The sequence below is a fragment of the Notolabrus celidotus genome, chromosome 5 (genome assembly GCF_009762535.1).
Source record: "Notolabrus celidotus isolate fNotCel1 chromosome 5, fNotCel1.pri, whole genome shotgun sequence".
NCBI lineage: Eukaryota > Metazoa > Chordata > Actinopteri > Labriformes > Labridae > Notolabrus > Notolabrus celidotus.
The window spans coordinates 11,020,852-11,037,897 of record NC_048276.1 but is presented as its reverse complement, the minus strand read 5'-3'; the positions used below and the strand labels follow the sequence as shown (position 1 = coordinate 11,037,897).

General features: G+C 40.2%; 2 protein-coding genes across 2 annotated transcripts; both read right to left on the bottom strand.

Annotated features, from left to right (window-relative positions):
- Positions 1 to 2,763: 2,763 nt before the first annotated feature.
- On the bottom strand, positions 2,764 to 11,619 carry zgc:165604 (uncharacterized protein LOC792578 homolog). Its single transcript, XM_034682895.1, has 8 exons — positions 11,436 to 11,619; positions 11,244 to 11,338; positions 9,639 to 9,793; positions 8,256 to 8,322; positions 7,998 to 8,129; positions 5,362 to 5,517; positions 3,181 to 3,303; positions 2,764 to 3,103 (listed from the first exon to the last, which is right to left on the bottom strand). The coding sequence occupies exons 1-8, from the start codon at positions 11,513 to 11,515 to the stop codon at positions 2,892 to 2,894; spliced, it is 1,020 nt and encodes a 339-aa protein (XP_034538786.1). The 5' UTR covers positions 11,516 to 11,619; the 3' UTR covers positions 2,764 to 2,891.
- A 117-nt stretch (positions 11,620 to 11,736) lies between these two features.
- On the bottom strand, positions 11,737 to 14,781 carry LOC117812240. Its single transcript, XM_034682893.1, has 4 exons — positions 14,636 to 14,781; positions 13,380 to 14,077; positions 12,189 to 13,251; positions 11,737 to 11,940 (listed from the first exon to the last, which is right to left on the bottom strand). Exons 1-4 carry the CDS (start codon positions 14,651 to 14,653, stop codon positions 11,818 to 11,820), a joined length of 1,902 nt encoding a protein of 633 aa, XP_034538784.1. The 5' UTR covers positions 14,654 to 14,781; the 3' UTR covers positions 11,737 to 11,817.
- Between the last annotated feature and the right edge of the window lie 2,265 nt (positions 14,782 to 17,046).

The window sequence follows — 17,046 nt, the reverse complement described above, 5'->3', positions numbered from 1 at the left end:
TTGGCCACTCCATCTCCTTTACCCTCAGTCTCTTTAGCAAGGCAGTGGCCGTCTTGGAGGTGTGTTTGAGGTCGATATCATGTTTGAATACTGCCCTGTGGCCCAGTTTCTGAAGGGAGGGGATCATGCTCTGCTTCAGTATGTCACAGTACATGTTGGCATTCATGGTTCCCTCAATGAACTGTAGCTCCTCAGTGCCGGCAGCAATCATGCAGCCCCAGACCATGACACTCCCACCCCCATGCTTGACTGTAGGCAAGACACACTTGTCTTTGTACTCCTCACCTGGGCGCCACCACCCACGCTTAACATCCTCTGAACCAAATAAGTTCATCTTGGTCTCATCAGACCACAAGACATGGTTCCAGTAATCCATGTCCTTAGTCTGCTTGTCTTTAGTAAACTGGGCTTTCTTGTGCGTCATCTTTAGAAGAAATGTGAGGAGTGTACTCGCTTTTGTGAGATACTGTACATAAAACCTCTGAAATTATAATCACTGCACACTCTTCACTCTCTGCTCTTTGATAATTCGGTGGTTAAATGCTGGAATTTTACACAACAGGAAACAAAGCTGATTAAAGCCTTAAAGTCTAAGTGAATTTATCTGAGCCCACTTGCTGTTCAGCGAGCAGTTAACTTCATTATGCTCTTACTCACTGTTCAGTAATTAACTTAAACACCTTGCCACTTATGCAGACTTTCAAACTCAACTACTGTTCAAAATGTAAGTAATTTCAGAACCTTTAATTCCATCTCTTCAGATTTTCAGCGTTACAAACGGAGCCTGATGGCAGAATCAGCATGCTCTGCTGAGGTGAGTGTTTCTCTGCTGGAAGAGGGAGGTCTTCACTCTCACCTGACTGACTGCAGTCTGTTCCCTCTCAGCTCCTTCTCTGCAGCACGTCAGGCTAAATCCGAGGGTCAGCAGCCTTATGTTTCAGCTCACCTGCCTCAAGCTGACTCGTGATGTACAGAGTAACCTGTGCTCAGTGTGCTGAGTCTGTGCTGTTCTAGGAAACGACACGTTCAGGTAGAGATTTTCTAATGAGGTATTTTATGGTGTGTTTGAAGTGATAGTTACCAAAGAGCTCCACTGTCTCCACTTAAAATTAGGGGGACAAAGCATTTCTGCTCAAATGTAGTCCATTAAATTGGGGCGGCTGTGGCTCAGTGGGTAGAGTCGGTTGTCTATCAATCGGAAGGTTGGCAGTTCAATCCCAGCTCTTGCAGTCACATGCTGAAGTGTCCTTGAGCAAGACACTGGACCCCAAATTGCTCCCTGTTGTTTAGAGTGTGTGAATGTGAACGAACAAGATTAGCTAATACTGGTGGTCCCTCACTACATAGCAGCCTCTACCATCAGTGAGTGAATGGGTATTAATGGGTGAATGTGACAAGTAGTGTAAAAGCGCTTTGAGTGAAGAAAGAAAAGCACTATATAAGTACAAGTCCATTTACCATTTACTAAATCCTCATTTACGGTGTCCCTGAAGGACAAAACAAATTTACAAAAGATGAAACACTTTTACAAAGTTGGAGAAAAATGTACGTTTTGGAAAATAAATTTACATTTAAGAAAACAAAATTACATCAGCAAAACACTTACGAAGACCAAAACACATTTACATTTAAGAAAACAAATTTACAAAATAAAAAAAAAACATTTTTACAAGCGGTGAGACAATTTTACAAACGACGGAACATTTTTACCATTTCTGAAGCTAATTTAAATTTATTTTTAATGGAAAGAGAATTAACCAAATACCGGGAGTGATCGAGTGAGGGGACTTTATGGCCTTTTTCCACCGGCCCGTCTCAGCCCTACTTTACTCGATTTGACCCGTCTCTACTCAGTTTGTGTTTCGTTTCCACGGGAGCGGTACCCTGTGTCAGATACCAGCTTTTCGTACCTGCTCTGCTCTGGTTCCAAACGAGCTGAGCCGATACTAAAAGGTGATGTTGACGGACTGCTGGCCACTGATTGGTCAGAGAAAGTTGTCACCGAAGAGTCATGTGCGCGACGCCCAACACAGGAATCAAACCTGCCATTTTTAAAAAACGGCATCAGTACTCTTTTGCTCTTCTTTTGCTTTCCTCTCTCGCTCGGCCTACCACAAAAAAGCCACAGACCGAGCAGCAAGTACACCATTGCCTCCATGTCCTCCATTGTTTGTGATTGTTGTGTTTGTGTCGCGTTCAAAATGACGTGAACGCAGTTTCGCACAGCTGTGTTTACGACGACCCCGCCCACAGTGAGTCGGTACTCGGGCTGGAGGAAAAGTTACCCAAACTGAGCAGAGTCGAGTCAAATAGAGCCGAGTCGAGTCGGGTAGAGCTGGAACTGTGTATTGGAAAAGGGCCAAATACGGAGTGACGTTTGGTACTGTTGCTCCGTTTGCTACCGGATCACTTCTGGTATTCGGTACATTCTCTTTCCGTTAAAAATAAATGTAAATTTGTTTCAGAAATGGTAAAAGTTTTCCATCATTTGTAAAATTGTCTCACCATTTGTAAAATTGTTTTTTTTTTTTTTTTTTAATTTGTTTTCTTAAATGTAAATGTGTTTTGTTTTTGTAATTTTGTTTTTAATAAAATGTAAATGTGTTTTGTTTTTGTAATTTTGTTTTTAATAAAATGTAAAAATGTCTCCAACTTTGTTTCAGTGTTTCATCTTTTGTAAATGTGTTTTGTCCTTCAGGGCCACTGTACTCATATAGATCCTTTCTTATAAATAAATAAAAACACACATTTTATAAACTTGTCTATTTCAAGATTTTAATGCTGTGTAGTAAAACAGCCGTACAAAAAAAGTATGATTTAAAACAGATGCATTGTTATCTTTTGTTTGATAGCTGGGTTGCAACATCTATTTTGAATTCCTTCAGATGAAATCAAACAAACGAGCGCTTCATCAGAGACGGAGTGTACTGTATCTCATTATAACACTCCTCCTCTTCTTCATCTTTCCGCTCCCTCCACCTCCTCCCGTCCTGTCCTGTGCGGTGCAGCCACAGCACGAGCACCAGCAGTGCCAGCAGCAGCAGGCTCATGGACAAGGTGAGCAGCACACCCTGCAGCATTCCAGAGGAACTGTCTGGGGCTGCTGACAAAGGAGAACAAAAACTGGTTCATATGCTGCAGTGAAAGAAATCAGAGGGTTGTGGGTGAAGAAGCACTTACGGCTGTAGATGGATAAGTTTATGTAGCAGTTCTCGGTTCCCAGGAGGTTTGTGGCAGAGCAGCGGTACAGGCCAGACGTCTGAGATGACACATTGATGATTTGGACAGAGCCTGACAGATCATCTAAAACAGAGCGAGAGAGAGAGGAGAGAGTTATTAAACTTCTCAGAAAGTTTCTAAGGAAGGAAATACATTCTTTAAATGACCCCAAACTCTTAAAGGAGCAACCCTCTGATTTTTAGTTTTTAAAAGGCTATCAAAACAGTAGATTAATGTTATTTAACCCTCCTGGTATGTTGTGGGTCAAATTGACCCATTTTAGAGTTCAACATTTAAAAAAAAAAAAAATGTGTTAAAGGTATTTTTTTGGTATGAAACTTCTTCTGCTTGGCTTAATTAGCGTTATTGACATATATAATAAAAATGGTTCCTTTCACGTATTTGAAACCCCCCTTGAATGTTTATATTACATATATACTGTTAGGGTCAATTTGACCCGGAAGTCAAAGTGGAGGCTAAAAGGGTCAGAAGGTCAGAAGGGTCAAATACTAATTGTTTCTTGGGGATTGTGGGTAGAGCAACTTCTACTGCTCCATAACCTAGGCCCTAATGTCAAAGTAGATGAAAGGTTAGTGGTATTCAGAAGTTGCTGCCTATTTAGACAACATATGCACTTCAAACTAGCTAAATATGGCATAACTATCTGGGCTTCACTTCATAAAAAAATATATGATAATACAAATAAAATAAACAAAAGCCCATGTCATGTATAACTATTGTATTTATATGTAGGTATCTCTAATGTACATTAATAAAAAGTTTGAACATGAATTCTTTTTATGAAAAACAAGTGAATTATCCTCATTGGATCATGATCTGTGAGAGCTATACAAGACCACTGCACTAAATACTGATTGAAATGGTTAATAATGGAATTAATAATGAGATGTAAACAATGTTTTTTGGGTTCTGACACTTTTGGATAATTAAACATGCGAGAAATGAACATAACAGGAGGGTTAACTGTGGTTATGGAATTTTACTGTTATTTATTTATCTTTAAAGGAAAATGAAAATATAAATTAAATCTGTATAAAAACCTTTAGAAAATAAGATAAAAACAAAAGAAAAACCAAGTATGAGAACCAAAATAGAGGATAAGGACACGATAGGTAGGATGAGACATAGACATGGGGAAAACATGTAGAACTGCAGACTGGTTCGTTATAATTTGTCTCAAAATTGATTCAAGTATTAGCCACATGAAGCAAAAGTAAAGTAAATTAAGTAAAGTAAATACAAATAAAAGTTACCCATAAATATTATATTTTAATAAAGAACAATCAAAAGTGGGCGGGGCGGGATTCAATTGGATGTTTAGAGGTCAAACTTATGAGATAGGTGTTTCGTTAAATCTAGCGTCTAGAGAGGATGTGAAGCTGTTAAGACATCAGAGAGGGTTGATTTGCCAGAATTTCTTAGCACACTCTTAATAAGCAAGCTTTGACGATTTAAAGCCTCAGTGAGGAGTTTTTCACTGAATATGAAAAATGATGGAATTAGCAGTGATAACTCCTTTTTGCCCTAAAAGAGACAATCAAGACCTGGAGTTTTCTAGATTGTAGTTTGTAAAGTCTGAAAACACCACAAGGGTGCAGTTGTCAGACCAGATGATTGACAGCACATTAAACATAGAATTTTTCTTCACATTTTCAACCATAAATTTCAACAACGAGTAATATATCTGACTGTTACTCCTACAGTACTGTCCAAGCATGGACACAAGATAAGCACAGTGATGAGATGTACATGTTTGCCCACAGGGGAGTGCCAAAATCTTCACAAACCAACAGTCCCTTATAGGAGCTTTAAAGAAATGATCATGTTATGATAGAGTGAGTCACTAAATCTGCCTCCCTGAATCTTTATCATACTGTTGGAAAAATAACTTAAGAGAACACAATCCTTCCTTGTAGTACTGAATTTAAATGATTTTCTACTTCCTGTAACTTTGTAGCTATGTTTGAAGTGGAAAACACAAATGAGATGATGATCAATCCACCAATTGTTACTCCAAGTTGAAGACAAACTCTTAATCAGCTGCTACGGACGTGCCAAAGAGTAATTGAACATAAGGTGTGTGTATTTGTGTTTGTTTGTGTATGTAGATGTGTCACCAACCCTCCATGTTAACAGGAAGTGCGATTTCCTCTGGGTTGACTTTATCCCAGTGGATGTCAGGAGTGGGAACACCCTCGGCCACCGAGCAGGACAGAGTGACACTTCCTCCCATTTCGATGTCTCCATCCCACTGACACAGAGGAAGTGAGGGTGGAGCTACGACACAATCAGATTGATATTACAAAGTTAATAATCCTGGATCTGTTATTCATAAACACAAGCACCTCACTGCGTACTGATGAGTATGATTGTCTTTCAGGAACATCCTTAATTAGATGTTTGACTGCGAGAAATGTAACTGCAAACTTGAGCTAACATTTCAGCAGAGTGTGTGGTTTCAGGTACAGTCAGCCACAGCCCCAAGCTGAGCGTCTCCACTGTGTGCAACACCGTTAGTCAGCTGATTCACATCGAAACATGCCTTAAACATAAAACATCTCCCTGATAGCAGAATGAAATATAAGACCACATGATGTTTGTTCCACGTGATATAAAATCAAATTTAAAAATGTGTTTGAGTAAGTTGTTAACAATTAATCGATACTCGATACATGATTATTGTAAACATCCCTAATTTCTTAATTACAACACCGACTGTGGACAGGGACAGACATGAGCTGTTCCGGTCCTGTCAAAAAAGTAGCTCAGTAGGGGGCCTTTGCTAACCTTCAACCTAACCCTAACCCTAACCCTAAGCTTAACCCTAATCCTAAACCCTAACCCTAATCACAACCCTAATCATAACCCTAAACCCTAACCCTAACCCTAAACCCTAACCCTAAACCCTAACCCTAACCCTAACCCTAATCCTAATAATAACCCTAAACCCTAACCCTAATCCTAATAATAACCCTAACCCTAACCCTAACCCTAATCATAATCCTAACCCTAACCCTAACCCTAATCATAACCCTAACCCTAACCCTAATCACAACCCTAACCCTTACCCTAATCATAACCCTAAACCCTAACCCTAAACCTAATCATAACCCTAACCCTAATCATAACTCTTACCCTAAACCCTGACCCTAACCCTAACCCTAATCCTAAACCCTAACCCTAATCCTAACCCTAACCCTAATCCTAACCCCAATAATAACCCTAACCCTTATCATAACCTAACCCTAACCCTAATCCTAACCCTAACCCTAACCCTAATCCTTATCCTAACCCTAACCCTAAACCCTAACCCTAACCCTAACCCTAATCATAACCCTAACCCTTACCCTAACCCCCTAATCTAACCCTAACCCTAATCCCAACCCTAACCCTAATCCTAAACCGTAACCCTAACCCAAATCCTAACCCTAACCCCAATCATAACCCTAAGCCTAATCCTAAACCCTAACCCTAATCACAACCCTAATCATAACCCTAATCCTAATCCTAACCCTAACCCTAACCCTAATCCTAACTCTTACCCTGAACCCTGACCCAAACCTTACCCTAATAATAATTAGGGTTAGGGTTATGATTAAGGTTAGGGTTAGGGTTAGGGTTTAGGGTTAGGGTTAGGGTTATTATTAGGGTTAGGGTTAGGGTTAGGGTCAGGGTTAGGATTAGGATAAGGATTAGGGTAAGGGTTAGGATTAACTGGACACTGTGAGTCTAAAATATGTTTCTCCTCCGTTCCCTTGTTGAAGTCTGAGCCCTCACTGTGATGTCCGTATGTATGTCTGTCACACGTTGATATTCAGGGGATTAATAACTGAACGACAACGGGAGGTTGCTTCAAATTGAAAATAGATGTGTGTAAATGTTTTTTAATTATTATTCAGGGTGTTTAACATTTTGTACGCCTCAATACGATCCCTAGCTATTTAAAACTGTCATTTATATACATCGTTTGTGAAGGAAAATTTGATTCAGGGGGAAAAAAAGCATTTGGCTTTGTTTTTGACATGGAAAACTTTTATGATTTTAAAAAATTATTAATCGATAATTGATCGTTAACATTTCCAAATATCGATCACGGAAAATACTTGAAATTTGCATCCCAAGTCGTCACATAGGATTCAATAACAATCATGGCCGAATGATATGGCAAATGGAACTTGGGCTACCTACAGTGGTAAGATGTAGAAAAAATGTGCAGTCCATTTGTAGCCTCCTAGGCGGTGCAAGTCAAAAAAGTAGCTCAGTATAGGGGGCCCCTGCTGAACGCGGGCCCTGGGGCGGACACACCCTCTTCCCCCGCGGTCACTCCGCTTATGGTTATAACAGTTCATCCTGAAGGATGAATGAATGTGTGAATCAAAATATAAGGAATACCATTCAGCTGTTTTTGAGGCATTTCAAAATTTCAAGTATAAAACTCATGGGGATGTTAGAGGAAACGTTTGCATCATCAAGTTTTCAAGATATAGCCTTTGGACACTATGAATGAATATATTTCATGCCAACTTCTTAAGTATTGAAACATGTTTTTAGGTGTAACTGAAGAGATGCTGATGGTGCATCTACAAAGTGCTTGGGTATTTTATCAATCTTAGTTTGTTCGACACCATGGCAGATATGGTGAGGAATACACTTATCATATTCTATTACAAACTGAACAAAGATCAGATACAATTCATATTTCATGGTATATCAGCCTTTCAACTGGCCTCCTCTGGTAGGTATGCACACATACTTACCCAAGACACTGAGCTCCAGCTCTCCAATGCCAGGGTCTGCTGTCTCTGGTGGGTTATTGACCATGCAGCGGTAAACACCTGCGTCTGCTACTCGCGTGTCATTCAGCACAATGTCTGCACTCCAGGGGATGCCTGCAGTTTGTTAACAACAAATAATCTTTTTTTTTTTCCTGTCGTCAGTTTCTAAACTCTAAAAACCTTTTAGAGGAAAGTTTAAACAAAATCCAGCTCCTATCAAAAGGGTAACACTGGTCATACCTGTAAAACCCACCCTGCCCATCAGAGAGGGGTCCTCAATCACCTGTCCATGGTCGTATACTATCACCTGGAATTGATAGAGGCCATTAATATGTATCTGTTTGGGAAAGGCATTCTTTACTTTAATGGGGTTTAATTTTTGATATTTAAAGAAGTGACTTAATATATATATTAATATGTGTATATATGGGGCGCTGGTGGCCTAGAGGTCTGGGCGCCCCACATACAGAGGCTATAGTCCTCGTCGCAGGGGTTGCTGGTTCGATTCCCGGCCGGTCAACCATTTCTTGCATGTCATCCCCCACTCTCTGCTCCCCACGTTTCCTGTCTCTCTTCAGCTGTCCTCTCAAATAAAGGCAAAAGGCCAAAAATATAACTTAAAAAAAAAAAAAAAAAAAAAAAAAAAAAAATATGTGTATATATATTAATATGTGTATATATATATATATTAATATGTGTATATATATATATATATATATATACACACAAAGCAGAAGTCAAACAACTTCAGAGACACTTTTTAATCAAATCAAAATTTGAAATTCTCTTTCCAGCAGGAACATTTTTTAACTCATGCATCCATAGTTTATTACTGAAGCCCTTGAAGGACATGATTAAATCTATTTTATTTTCTCTGTTTTCTCAAGACAATGAATTTGTTTCATGTTTTCTCAAGATCGCAACTTATTTTTCTTGTTATCTCAAGACAATAAGCTTTGTGTTCTCGAGACAGCGAGAAGAATAAGACAAGAAAACTGAGAAGTTAAAATATATCTAATCACGTTCTTTTATACAGAAGCCCTACAAGGACAAGAACATTCTATTTTCTCGAGACAACAAAGCTTATCTTATCTTGAGATCTCAACTTATTTTCCTCATGATAGTTGGATCATTTATCTTGTTTTATTCAGATGACGAAGCTCGTTTTTTGTGTTTTTGATTTTAAACCTACAAGATAAATGTCTAAAAACAAAATGTCTTTTTATTCTTTACTGAGGCAAAATCTTCTAAATAATTAATAACAGGCTTTTCCTATTACCTGAAGTTACTTGGTTGCCATATGTATAATTGTGCTCCTTTTATGTTTAGTAGGGAAGTCCTAAAAGAACATAATTAAATACATTATTTTCTCAGTTTTCTCATCTTATTTTTCTTATTATCTCAAGAAAACAAAGCTTGTTATCTTGAGATAACCAGAAAAAGAAGTAGCGATCTTGAGACAAATTACATTAACTCATTATCTCGAGAAAACTGAGAAAATAAAATATATTTAACCATGTCCTTTAAGGTCTTCCATAGATTAATAACAAAAAACCTGAAAAACTTTCTTGCTACATGAGAATTGTCAAAAATGTGTACAAGTGCGTGTGTCAGGATTCATACCTGTATGGGGGTGTCTGGACTGGAGGAGGGTGCCAGAGTCCAGATGACGTTGAGTCTAGAGAGGGGGCTGGAGGTGAAGAAAGAGCAGGGCAGAACAACAAAGTCTCCTTGAACTACCTTGAGACTGGATTCCCTCATGGTCACCCTGAGAGCACCTGATTATCAAAGCAGGAAAGGGAGAGACAAAAGTGAGACATCCTATATCTCACTCACTCACTTTTAAAACAATAAATGGACTGGCCCCTGAGTACCTAAGTGAATGCCTTAAAATGTATGTCCCCAACTGCTGCCTGAGCTCCTCCGGCAGGTCCCTCTTGGAACTCCCAAGGGTGAAGTTAAAAACCAGAGGCGTCCGGGCCTTTGCAGTCAGGACCCCGACACTCTGGAATGACCTGCCGGAGGAGATCAGGCAAGCCACATCCTTGTCCTCTTTTAAATCTCTTTTAAAAACACACTTTTTTAAATGTGCTTTTATTTCTTAACTCATCACTGACTTTTTAATATCTGCATGTTTTTTTTAATTGTTTTTACTTAACTCATTTTAGCTCTCCTTACCTTTGTCATGTGCTTGCAGTCTGTAAAGCACTTTGTAAACATGTTTTTAAAAAGTGCTATATAAATATAATGTATTATTATTATTATTATTATTATTATTATTATTATTATTATTATTATTATTATTATTATTATTATTATCAATAAATCAGTCATGTGATACAAGCTGTCTTGGGTCTTCATGTTCCCTGGTTGTCCCTGCTGACATGCAGACTACAGCACTCCTCCCACTCCCACTTCATTACTGAAATAATGAACCCTTCCCCCTCCTCCCCTCCTTGCTGTCACCCCCAGGCCTTTTGTGGTGTGTGTGCGGGGGAATTCAGTCTGCATATTAGTTGTTAATTACACTTGACAGTTTTGAGTGTAAGCCAAAGCGGTCACAGACTGAGTGGAACAACAGCCTACTTCACTGGGATGAAAACATACTGTCAATAAATGACATTGTCTGTGTGTGGATCAACAATTTGTGAAATTTCAACTTTATACACAAAACAATACATTTATTTTTGAAAAGAACAAGCCTTTGACAAAATCTGCAATATATGCTTTTCAAGTGCATCCTTCTTTTTCTTACAGTTCTTCAGAAACAAGGGTTTTCAGTTCAGTGAGGATTACATCTTCATTTTATTATAGGTCATCTGTCTAATAAATGTTTTTGTTTACAATCTTCAAAGTGACATCTTGCAAAAATTATGTTAGAAAAGTTCTAACAGACATTTTGAACATGTTTCCCAAAGACAATAATCTATAACTACTATATTTGTCCAACTGAGTCAATCTACTTAAAACACAATATGCTCAGTACACCTGTGTGTCCACATGTTGGATTATAATAACCTGTCAACCGTGCAGCAGTGTGATAAAATAAAAATAGACTTTTTATTCTCTTAACTCGTGTGAGGATTTAAACCAAGAAGCTACATTCAACTTTGCTTACCCCCCTAAAGTCACTTGAAGCTGTGGTAGTGTGAACAAAATTAGCAATATTTCTCATCATGTCTCGCTGAATTTGTGTCAAAGCTTAAGACAGCACACAGACATACTCACAGTTCTCCAGAACGCTGAAACACACACACAGGGTGAGCAGCATCCATCTTCCAGCAGAGCCCATCGCTGAGAGCAAACACAGAGAGCCGCACGAGCTGCTGGCCAAAAACCAGGCATGCATGATTAATCTATCGAGCACAGCCACCAACCAAACCCCACCCTCATTTATTTTCACTCTCACATTATTCTCACCTCTCAGTGTCTATTTGTTCGACTAAAGTGAGCGAAGGAGAATTTTTTGCACACATAGAGAGCATCTTGAGTTTCTCCATAATGGTAGTTCTTAGTGTGTTAGCTTGTAGTGTGATAAGTAGGCCTAATCACTGTAACTGCAGTGTCAGAAAACCATAAAAACATCTGATAATGGTCTGGAGCAGCATAAAGGATGTGTTTATTGCAGCTAGTTTTTGTTGCTAGCTAGCTCTTATTGTGTCTTCATCTTCTCTGCAGGTTATGTCTTGTCATGTCTGATATAGAGAATGACAATGACAGCCACCTTTATTTATTTATTTATTTATTTGTTTGTTTTTTTGTTTGAAGTTAAACAGGGAGTTAAGTTAGAAGGTGCGAGGCATCAGTTGGGAAGCGGGTCGCTGGCTGAATTTTCAATGCAAAAGAAGCACAGCAGTCGCAGCCCCAGAGGCAGTCCAGTCTTTTTCTTCTCCTTCTTCTCTTCCTTCCTATTTTGCTCCTCATCCTTTAAAACATATTTTTTTAAAAGAAACATTAGTGCTACTGTCAAATTCAAAGGGTCAAAAAGAAATACAACAGGAGGAAGATGTGCAGAAGATGAAGACAAATTCTTGTTTGGTGCTGAAATGGAATTAACTGCTTAATGATGAGGTTGAAATGTAAAGATACAAGGAGGCTTTCAGATCAGGGGGAGCAGAAAGGTTAGGGAAAGAGGCAGAAAAACTATGTTGAAATCAGTTTCTGTATATTTGCCTTTCTGAGCAAGTTGTGGAGGCAGCTGCAGAAGCATTTTTGTTTCTTAGCCTCCGTCTCTGTGGTGTTAATATGCTCACTGGCAGAGCTGAGATTGGCAATAGAGTCATCGGACTCATTGGAATCTTGGAAGTCATCAGTCCCCTTTGTGGCCTCAAAGACCTGTTGATCTGAGGGAACTGCTTCAGTGATGGACAAGGGTGAAGCAACATTATTGCTGTCTTTGTCTGCATTGTCCTCATCCTCAACATAGTCGTCCAGCTCCAGTGGAGTGGATCTGTGTTCCTTCCTTCCTGTTATATTTTCATCCTGGGGTGAACCAGAACATATGGTGGAACAAGACTCAGTTGGTTGTTGTTGCTCTCCAGTCAACGTGGGAGTCAACTCAGCACAGGTTGAACTGACAGCTGCGTTCATGCCTGCTTTGAGACCGGGCTGGACCCTGTTCTTGTGCCATGCACTTGAACATCTCTTCCGGAGCGACATCTTTCTCTTGGTTTGGCAAACTTTAGTTTCCGTCTCCTCTTTCACGTCACTGTCTGACCTTTTTATTGTCTGCATTTGTCTTTTGATAGCGGTGACTCGACCCGTGAGAAGCGACTGTAGCGTCGAAACAGCTCCTCCCAAAGTCTTGTTAGTTGTTTTGTCCTTTAAATTCTTTGAGCTGACAGGAACAACAGTGCAGGGTGAATCTACATCTATTGAGCACTGGCTTGCCACTGAGAGGGCAGAGTTGACCTCATTGATGACATCTCCTGTTATGGCCTGGCTGAATTCAGGGGCAACCTTCACAGGGTTGTCCTCTCCCAGGATATCTTGGAGAGCCTGACCGAAGGAGCTTTCAAAAGTGTCCTTAATGTTACAGTAGAAGTCCTCCATCAGCTCTGGAAACTGGGGGCTCCTCATGGTGAAGGCATCAGTTGTGATTGAGTCTCGATGGATTGACTGGAGGACAGCTCTTATGACAAAATCTGTGATGTACTGTATTACATCAGTGCACATATCAAGCAGCTGCTCCTTTACGTCCTTGTTGTACACACCTTCACTGACCTCTCTCCATTGCCTAAATTTAAGAGCAGAGACAACGATTAGACACTCACATCATGCCTGCAAATGTTATTTATGTGAATAAGCATCTAATTCAGTTAACATGATAATGACTACATATAAAATAGAATATAAAAAACATACTCATCACTGAGACTCTGGAAGAATCTCATTGTTATAGCAGCAATCTCTGAAGATTTCAGGACTAGTTGCTGGTCTGCTGCGAATTCATCTTTCTCCAAGGGGTCTGGATCTAGACGACTCATTGTTGGAAGTCTACCAGCCTCAGTCTTGTCGTTTTCCTCTTCGTCTTTACAGGGCAAGACCTCATTTGTCATGGTTATGAGAGTCGGACTGCAGGTTTTCTCACTTTTGACTTCTGGACTTGCAGGCAGTGGTTGGTTCTGTGGCTGAGCATCTTCATCCAGCTTATGTGGTGATGGAAATAAGCAGGAAAGGTCTTGAGTTTGGAGACTCTTCCTGTCATAAGAGTCTGTGGATGACAAACTTCTCACTGGGAGGTTTCTCATCTCCTCCTCTGTTGGGGGTTTTTCTTCCTCAACTTTTTCCTGAGTGGGGTTCAGGTCTGGATCAGAAGCTTTATTGTCCTCAACTGTGGTGTCGTCATGGGGTTTCTCTGCCTTCTGTTGAGAGGGACTTCCATCAGAGGAATCATCTGAGTCATCCTGAGTTGAGTCCCATTCCTCTGTATCATTGCTGCTGAATGACAGCATCTGCTCACTGAGATTGGCAGCAGTATGTTCAAGGACATCTGAGACCAGAGTGTTGGTTATCTCGTCAATGGTCGCGGTTTCTTTGTCCATGGGACTGGAAGTTAAATTCTAGGGGAGAAACACAAACATGATAACAGTGGCAGAGGACATACTCAGATCTTTCATTGTTTTCAAAGTGTCTCTGAAGTTAGATTTTATTACAGGATCAGTAACCAGTAAATGTAAATTCAGTGATTTCAGTGTCATTTTTTCAGAGGGGGTCTTAAATTACAACTTTAAAGTATATTCTAGGAGATGTTCTAATAAAACTGGATATGATATCGTTCAGCTACATTAGGTAAGATGTTTTTGTCCCTCTCTGTGTAAAGCAGGACGGACAGGCAGCAGATTAAAAATGTGCAAATCAATCTTTTGATGTTTAACTAACTTAATGCTGAAGCTTGTTTACATGGGACTTCCGCCAGTGTGCGCAGAAGTCATTTTGAGCAGAGGCAGGCCTGCAGTCAACAGGTCAGAGGTTTTCAGAGGACCAGAAAGACAACATGGATGAGGAGAGGAGGAGGAGAATCCTTGACTAGAATAGAAACCTATCAGATCCGGTGCCGTGACCGACCGGACACGGATCTGGTGGAATTTGGCCTTTAAGAGTGCAGTCAAAGCACTTACCAGTCTCTCTGCAGACATCTTGTGATTGGTTGGTTAGATTGTTTAACCTTTAGATTGTTTAATCTCTCTAGCTTCTCCTCTGAATTAGTCTTCAGGTACTTTGTAGTTTTTTCTCTCACTGTAATGATTCAATTCAATTCAATTTGCTTTATTGACATGAACAAAGACATGTTGTTGCCAAAGCACACAAGATTCATACATATACATTATCTCTGTTCTAATGGAACTCTGTGTGTTCTGAAGAGTTTACATCTGTTATCAGTCAAATATACTACTACTCATATATTAGCATGTATATATCTCTTTTAGATTAACCACAAAACTGGGGCGGCGGTGGCCTAGTGGTCTAAGCGCCCCACATATAGAGATTATCGTCTTCATTGCAGAGGTCGCCGGTTGAAGTCCTGGCTGATTGACCATTTGCTGCACGTCTTCCCCTACTCTCTACTCTCCACGATTCCTGTCTCTCTTCAGCTTCAGCTTTCTTGTCATTAAAGGCAAAAATAAAAGGTTAACTACTAAACAGTGGTAAAGGTAGTTTCAGTACCTTTTCTTAAATGAAGAAAAACAGCAGTGACAAAATCTACTAAAGAAAAAGTACTCAGTAAAGCCTGTGTGACTTTTATACATAAACTCCTCAAAAAATGTTTGGAAACATGATTTCAGTCAATTATTTCCCCCTTTAGTAATACCAATTGGTATAGTTGTATATCAGTTCCTTTACAACAAGGTATAACTTGTAATGATTGTGCATTTGTGGAATGAGCAAAACCGCTAAATGTGTTGGTAGGGCCCCCCCCAAAATGTACCAAAATCCCCTGCAGTATTCTCTTGTTGGTATTCAAACTTTTAGTTTTTGGTTGATCGTTCGATTGCACTCTCCCATAGTAATAATGAAAAAAACAACACATATTGGCCATTTTTACACTTTATTAATTTTACACTGTCAGGGACCTCAATAGTGTGTGGAAGATCCATATGCAGCCACAACAGCTTGTCACTTTTTGCTGTAAGATGGCATCCCATTCCTCAACCAGGAGTTGTTGAAGGTCAACCAGCGGGGTTATGTTGGTCACTCTAGCACGTACAGCACACCCAAACTGATCCCACAAGTGTTCAATGGGGTTGAGCGCAGTACTGCTGGCCGGCTATTCCATCCTCTCCACTCCCAAATTCTGGAGGTAGTCTCTGAGAATCCCTGCTATGTGGGGGCATGTGTTGTCATCCTGGAGGATGGAGTTAGGTCCCAAACTCTGGAGGTGGTCTCTGAGAGATCCTGCTCTGTGGGGCGAGCGTTGTCATCCTGGAGGATTGAGTTAGGTCCCAAACTCTGGAGGTAGTCTCGGAGAAATCCTGCTCTGTGAGGCGAGCGTTGTCATGTTGGAGGATGGAGTTAGGTCCCAAATTCTTTAAGTAGCCTCTGAGAAACCCTGCTTTGTGGGGTGAGCTTTCTCATCCTGGAGGATGAAGTTGGGTCCCAAATTCTGGAGGTGGTCTCTGAGAAATCCTGCTCTGTGGGGGCGAGCGTTATCATCTTGGAGGATAGAGTTAGGTCCCAAATTCTTGAGATATCAGGTGCCAGTCAAACTCCTGTGACTGGCACACAGCTGGCAGCACTTGAAGCTCAAAAGATGAGTGAATACTGTTGCATGACTATCAAAAAACTAGATTAGTCACAGAGGGGAATACAGGGATCTTGTTGACGCGCTGACTCCAAAGGGAGGAAACATGAAGCCATTACTGCAATTTGAGTGTTTTATTTGACCTACTCGATAAACATAAATTCAAACATATACTTCATGAAGGTAGGCTTGCAGAATTCGACTATGTGGTGGTAATAAGTTTAAGCGGTCAACAGAAATAGCAGCACCCTGCCTCCTCTCTCCCTGCACCAGGCAAGAAAACAGATTCACAGGCAGTGCAGGTGCTATTCATTAGGCAATCAGTGACACACACACACACTCACACAGACCCACACAGACACACCCACCCACACAGACACACCCACACTCCAAGTGAAAAGTGGGAAACCTTTCCCTGCCTCTACATTCCGGCCCCTAATTATTACAACATAATAATTACTTAACAACAATAATAGTAGCAAGGGATAATTCAATGCAAAATACATTCAAACAAGAAAAACAATCAATATCCATTTTTTTTTCTTTTCCTTTTTTTTTGCAGATATGAGAATAGCTCATTATCAATGTCCTTGAACAAGCGGGTTCTTCATGCGTCAGTAAGTGTCTCTAGGCCAGAGGTTCCAGAACTTACGGAGCCTAGATAGTGTGGTCTGTGCCACATGTCTCATGTTCAAAAGTCAAGTCATGTCATTCAAGTCCAGTCAACAAGTAATCCATCAGGTGTCCTCGGCTTCCTGAAGCAGGCAAATCTTTGTGACAGGCCTGTCC

Bases quoted from the DNA above. Each gene is read 5' to 3' on its own strand.
- zgc:165604 (XM_034682895.1), bottom strand. From the start codon at position 11,515: ATGGAGAAACTCAAGATGCTCTCTATGTGTGCAAAAAATTCTCCTTCG. The intron at 11,339-11,435 runs GTGAGAATAATG...TTTGGCCAGCAG, and splicing joins GAACAAATAGACACTGAGAG to CTCGTGCGGCTCTCTGTGTT. The intron at 8,130-8,255 runs GTATGACCAGTG...AACAAACTGCAG, and splicing joins GGGCAGGGTGGGTTTTACAG to GCATCCCCTGGAGTGCAGAC.
- LOC117812240 (XM_034682893.1), bottom strand. The intron at 13,252-13,379 runs GTATGTTTTTTA...TCTTAAATTTAG, and splicing joins TTCCAGAGTCTCAGTGATGA to GCAATGGAGAGAGGTCAGTG. The intron at 11,941-12,188 runs GCAAATATACAG...TATGTTTTAAAG, and splicing joins TCCACAACTTGCTCAGAAAG to GATGAGGAGCAAAATAGGAA.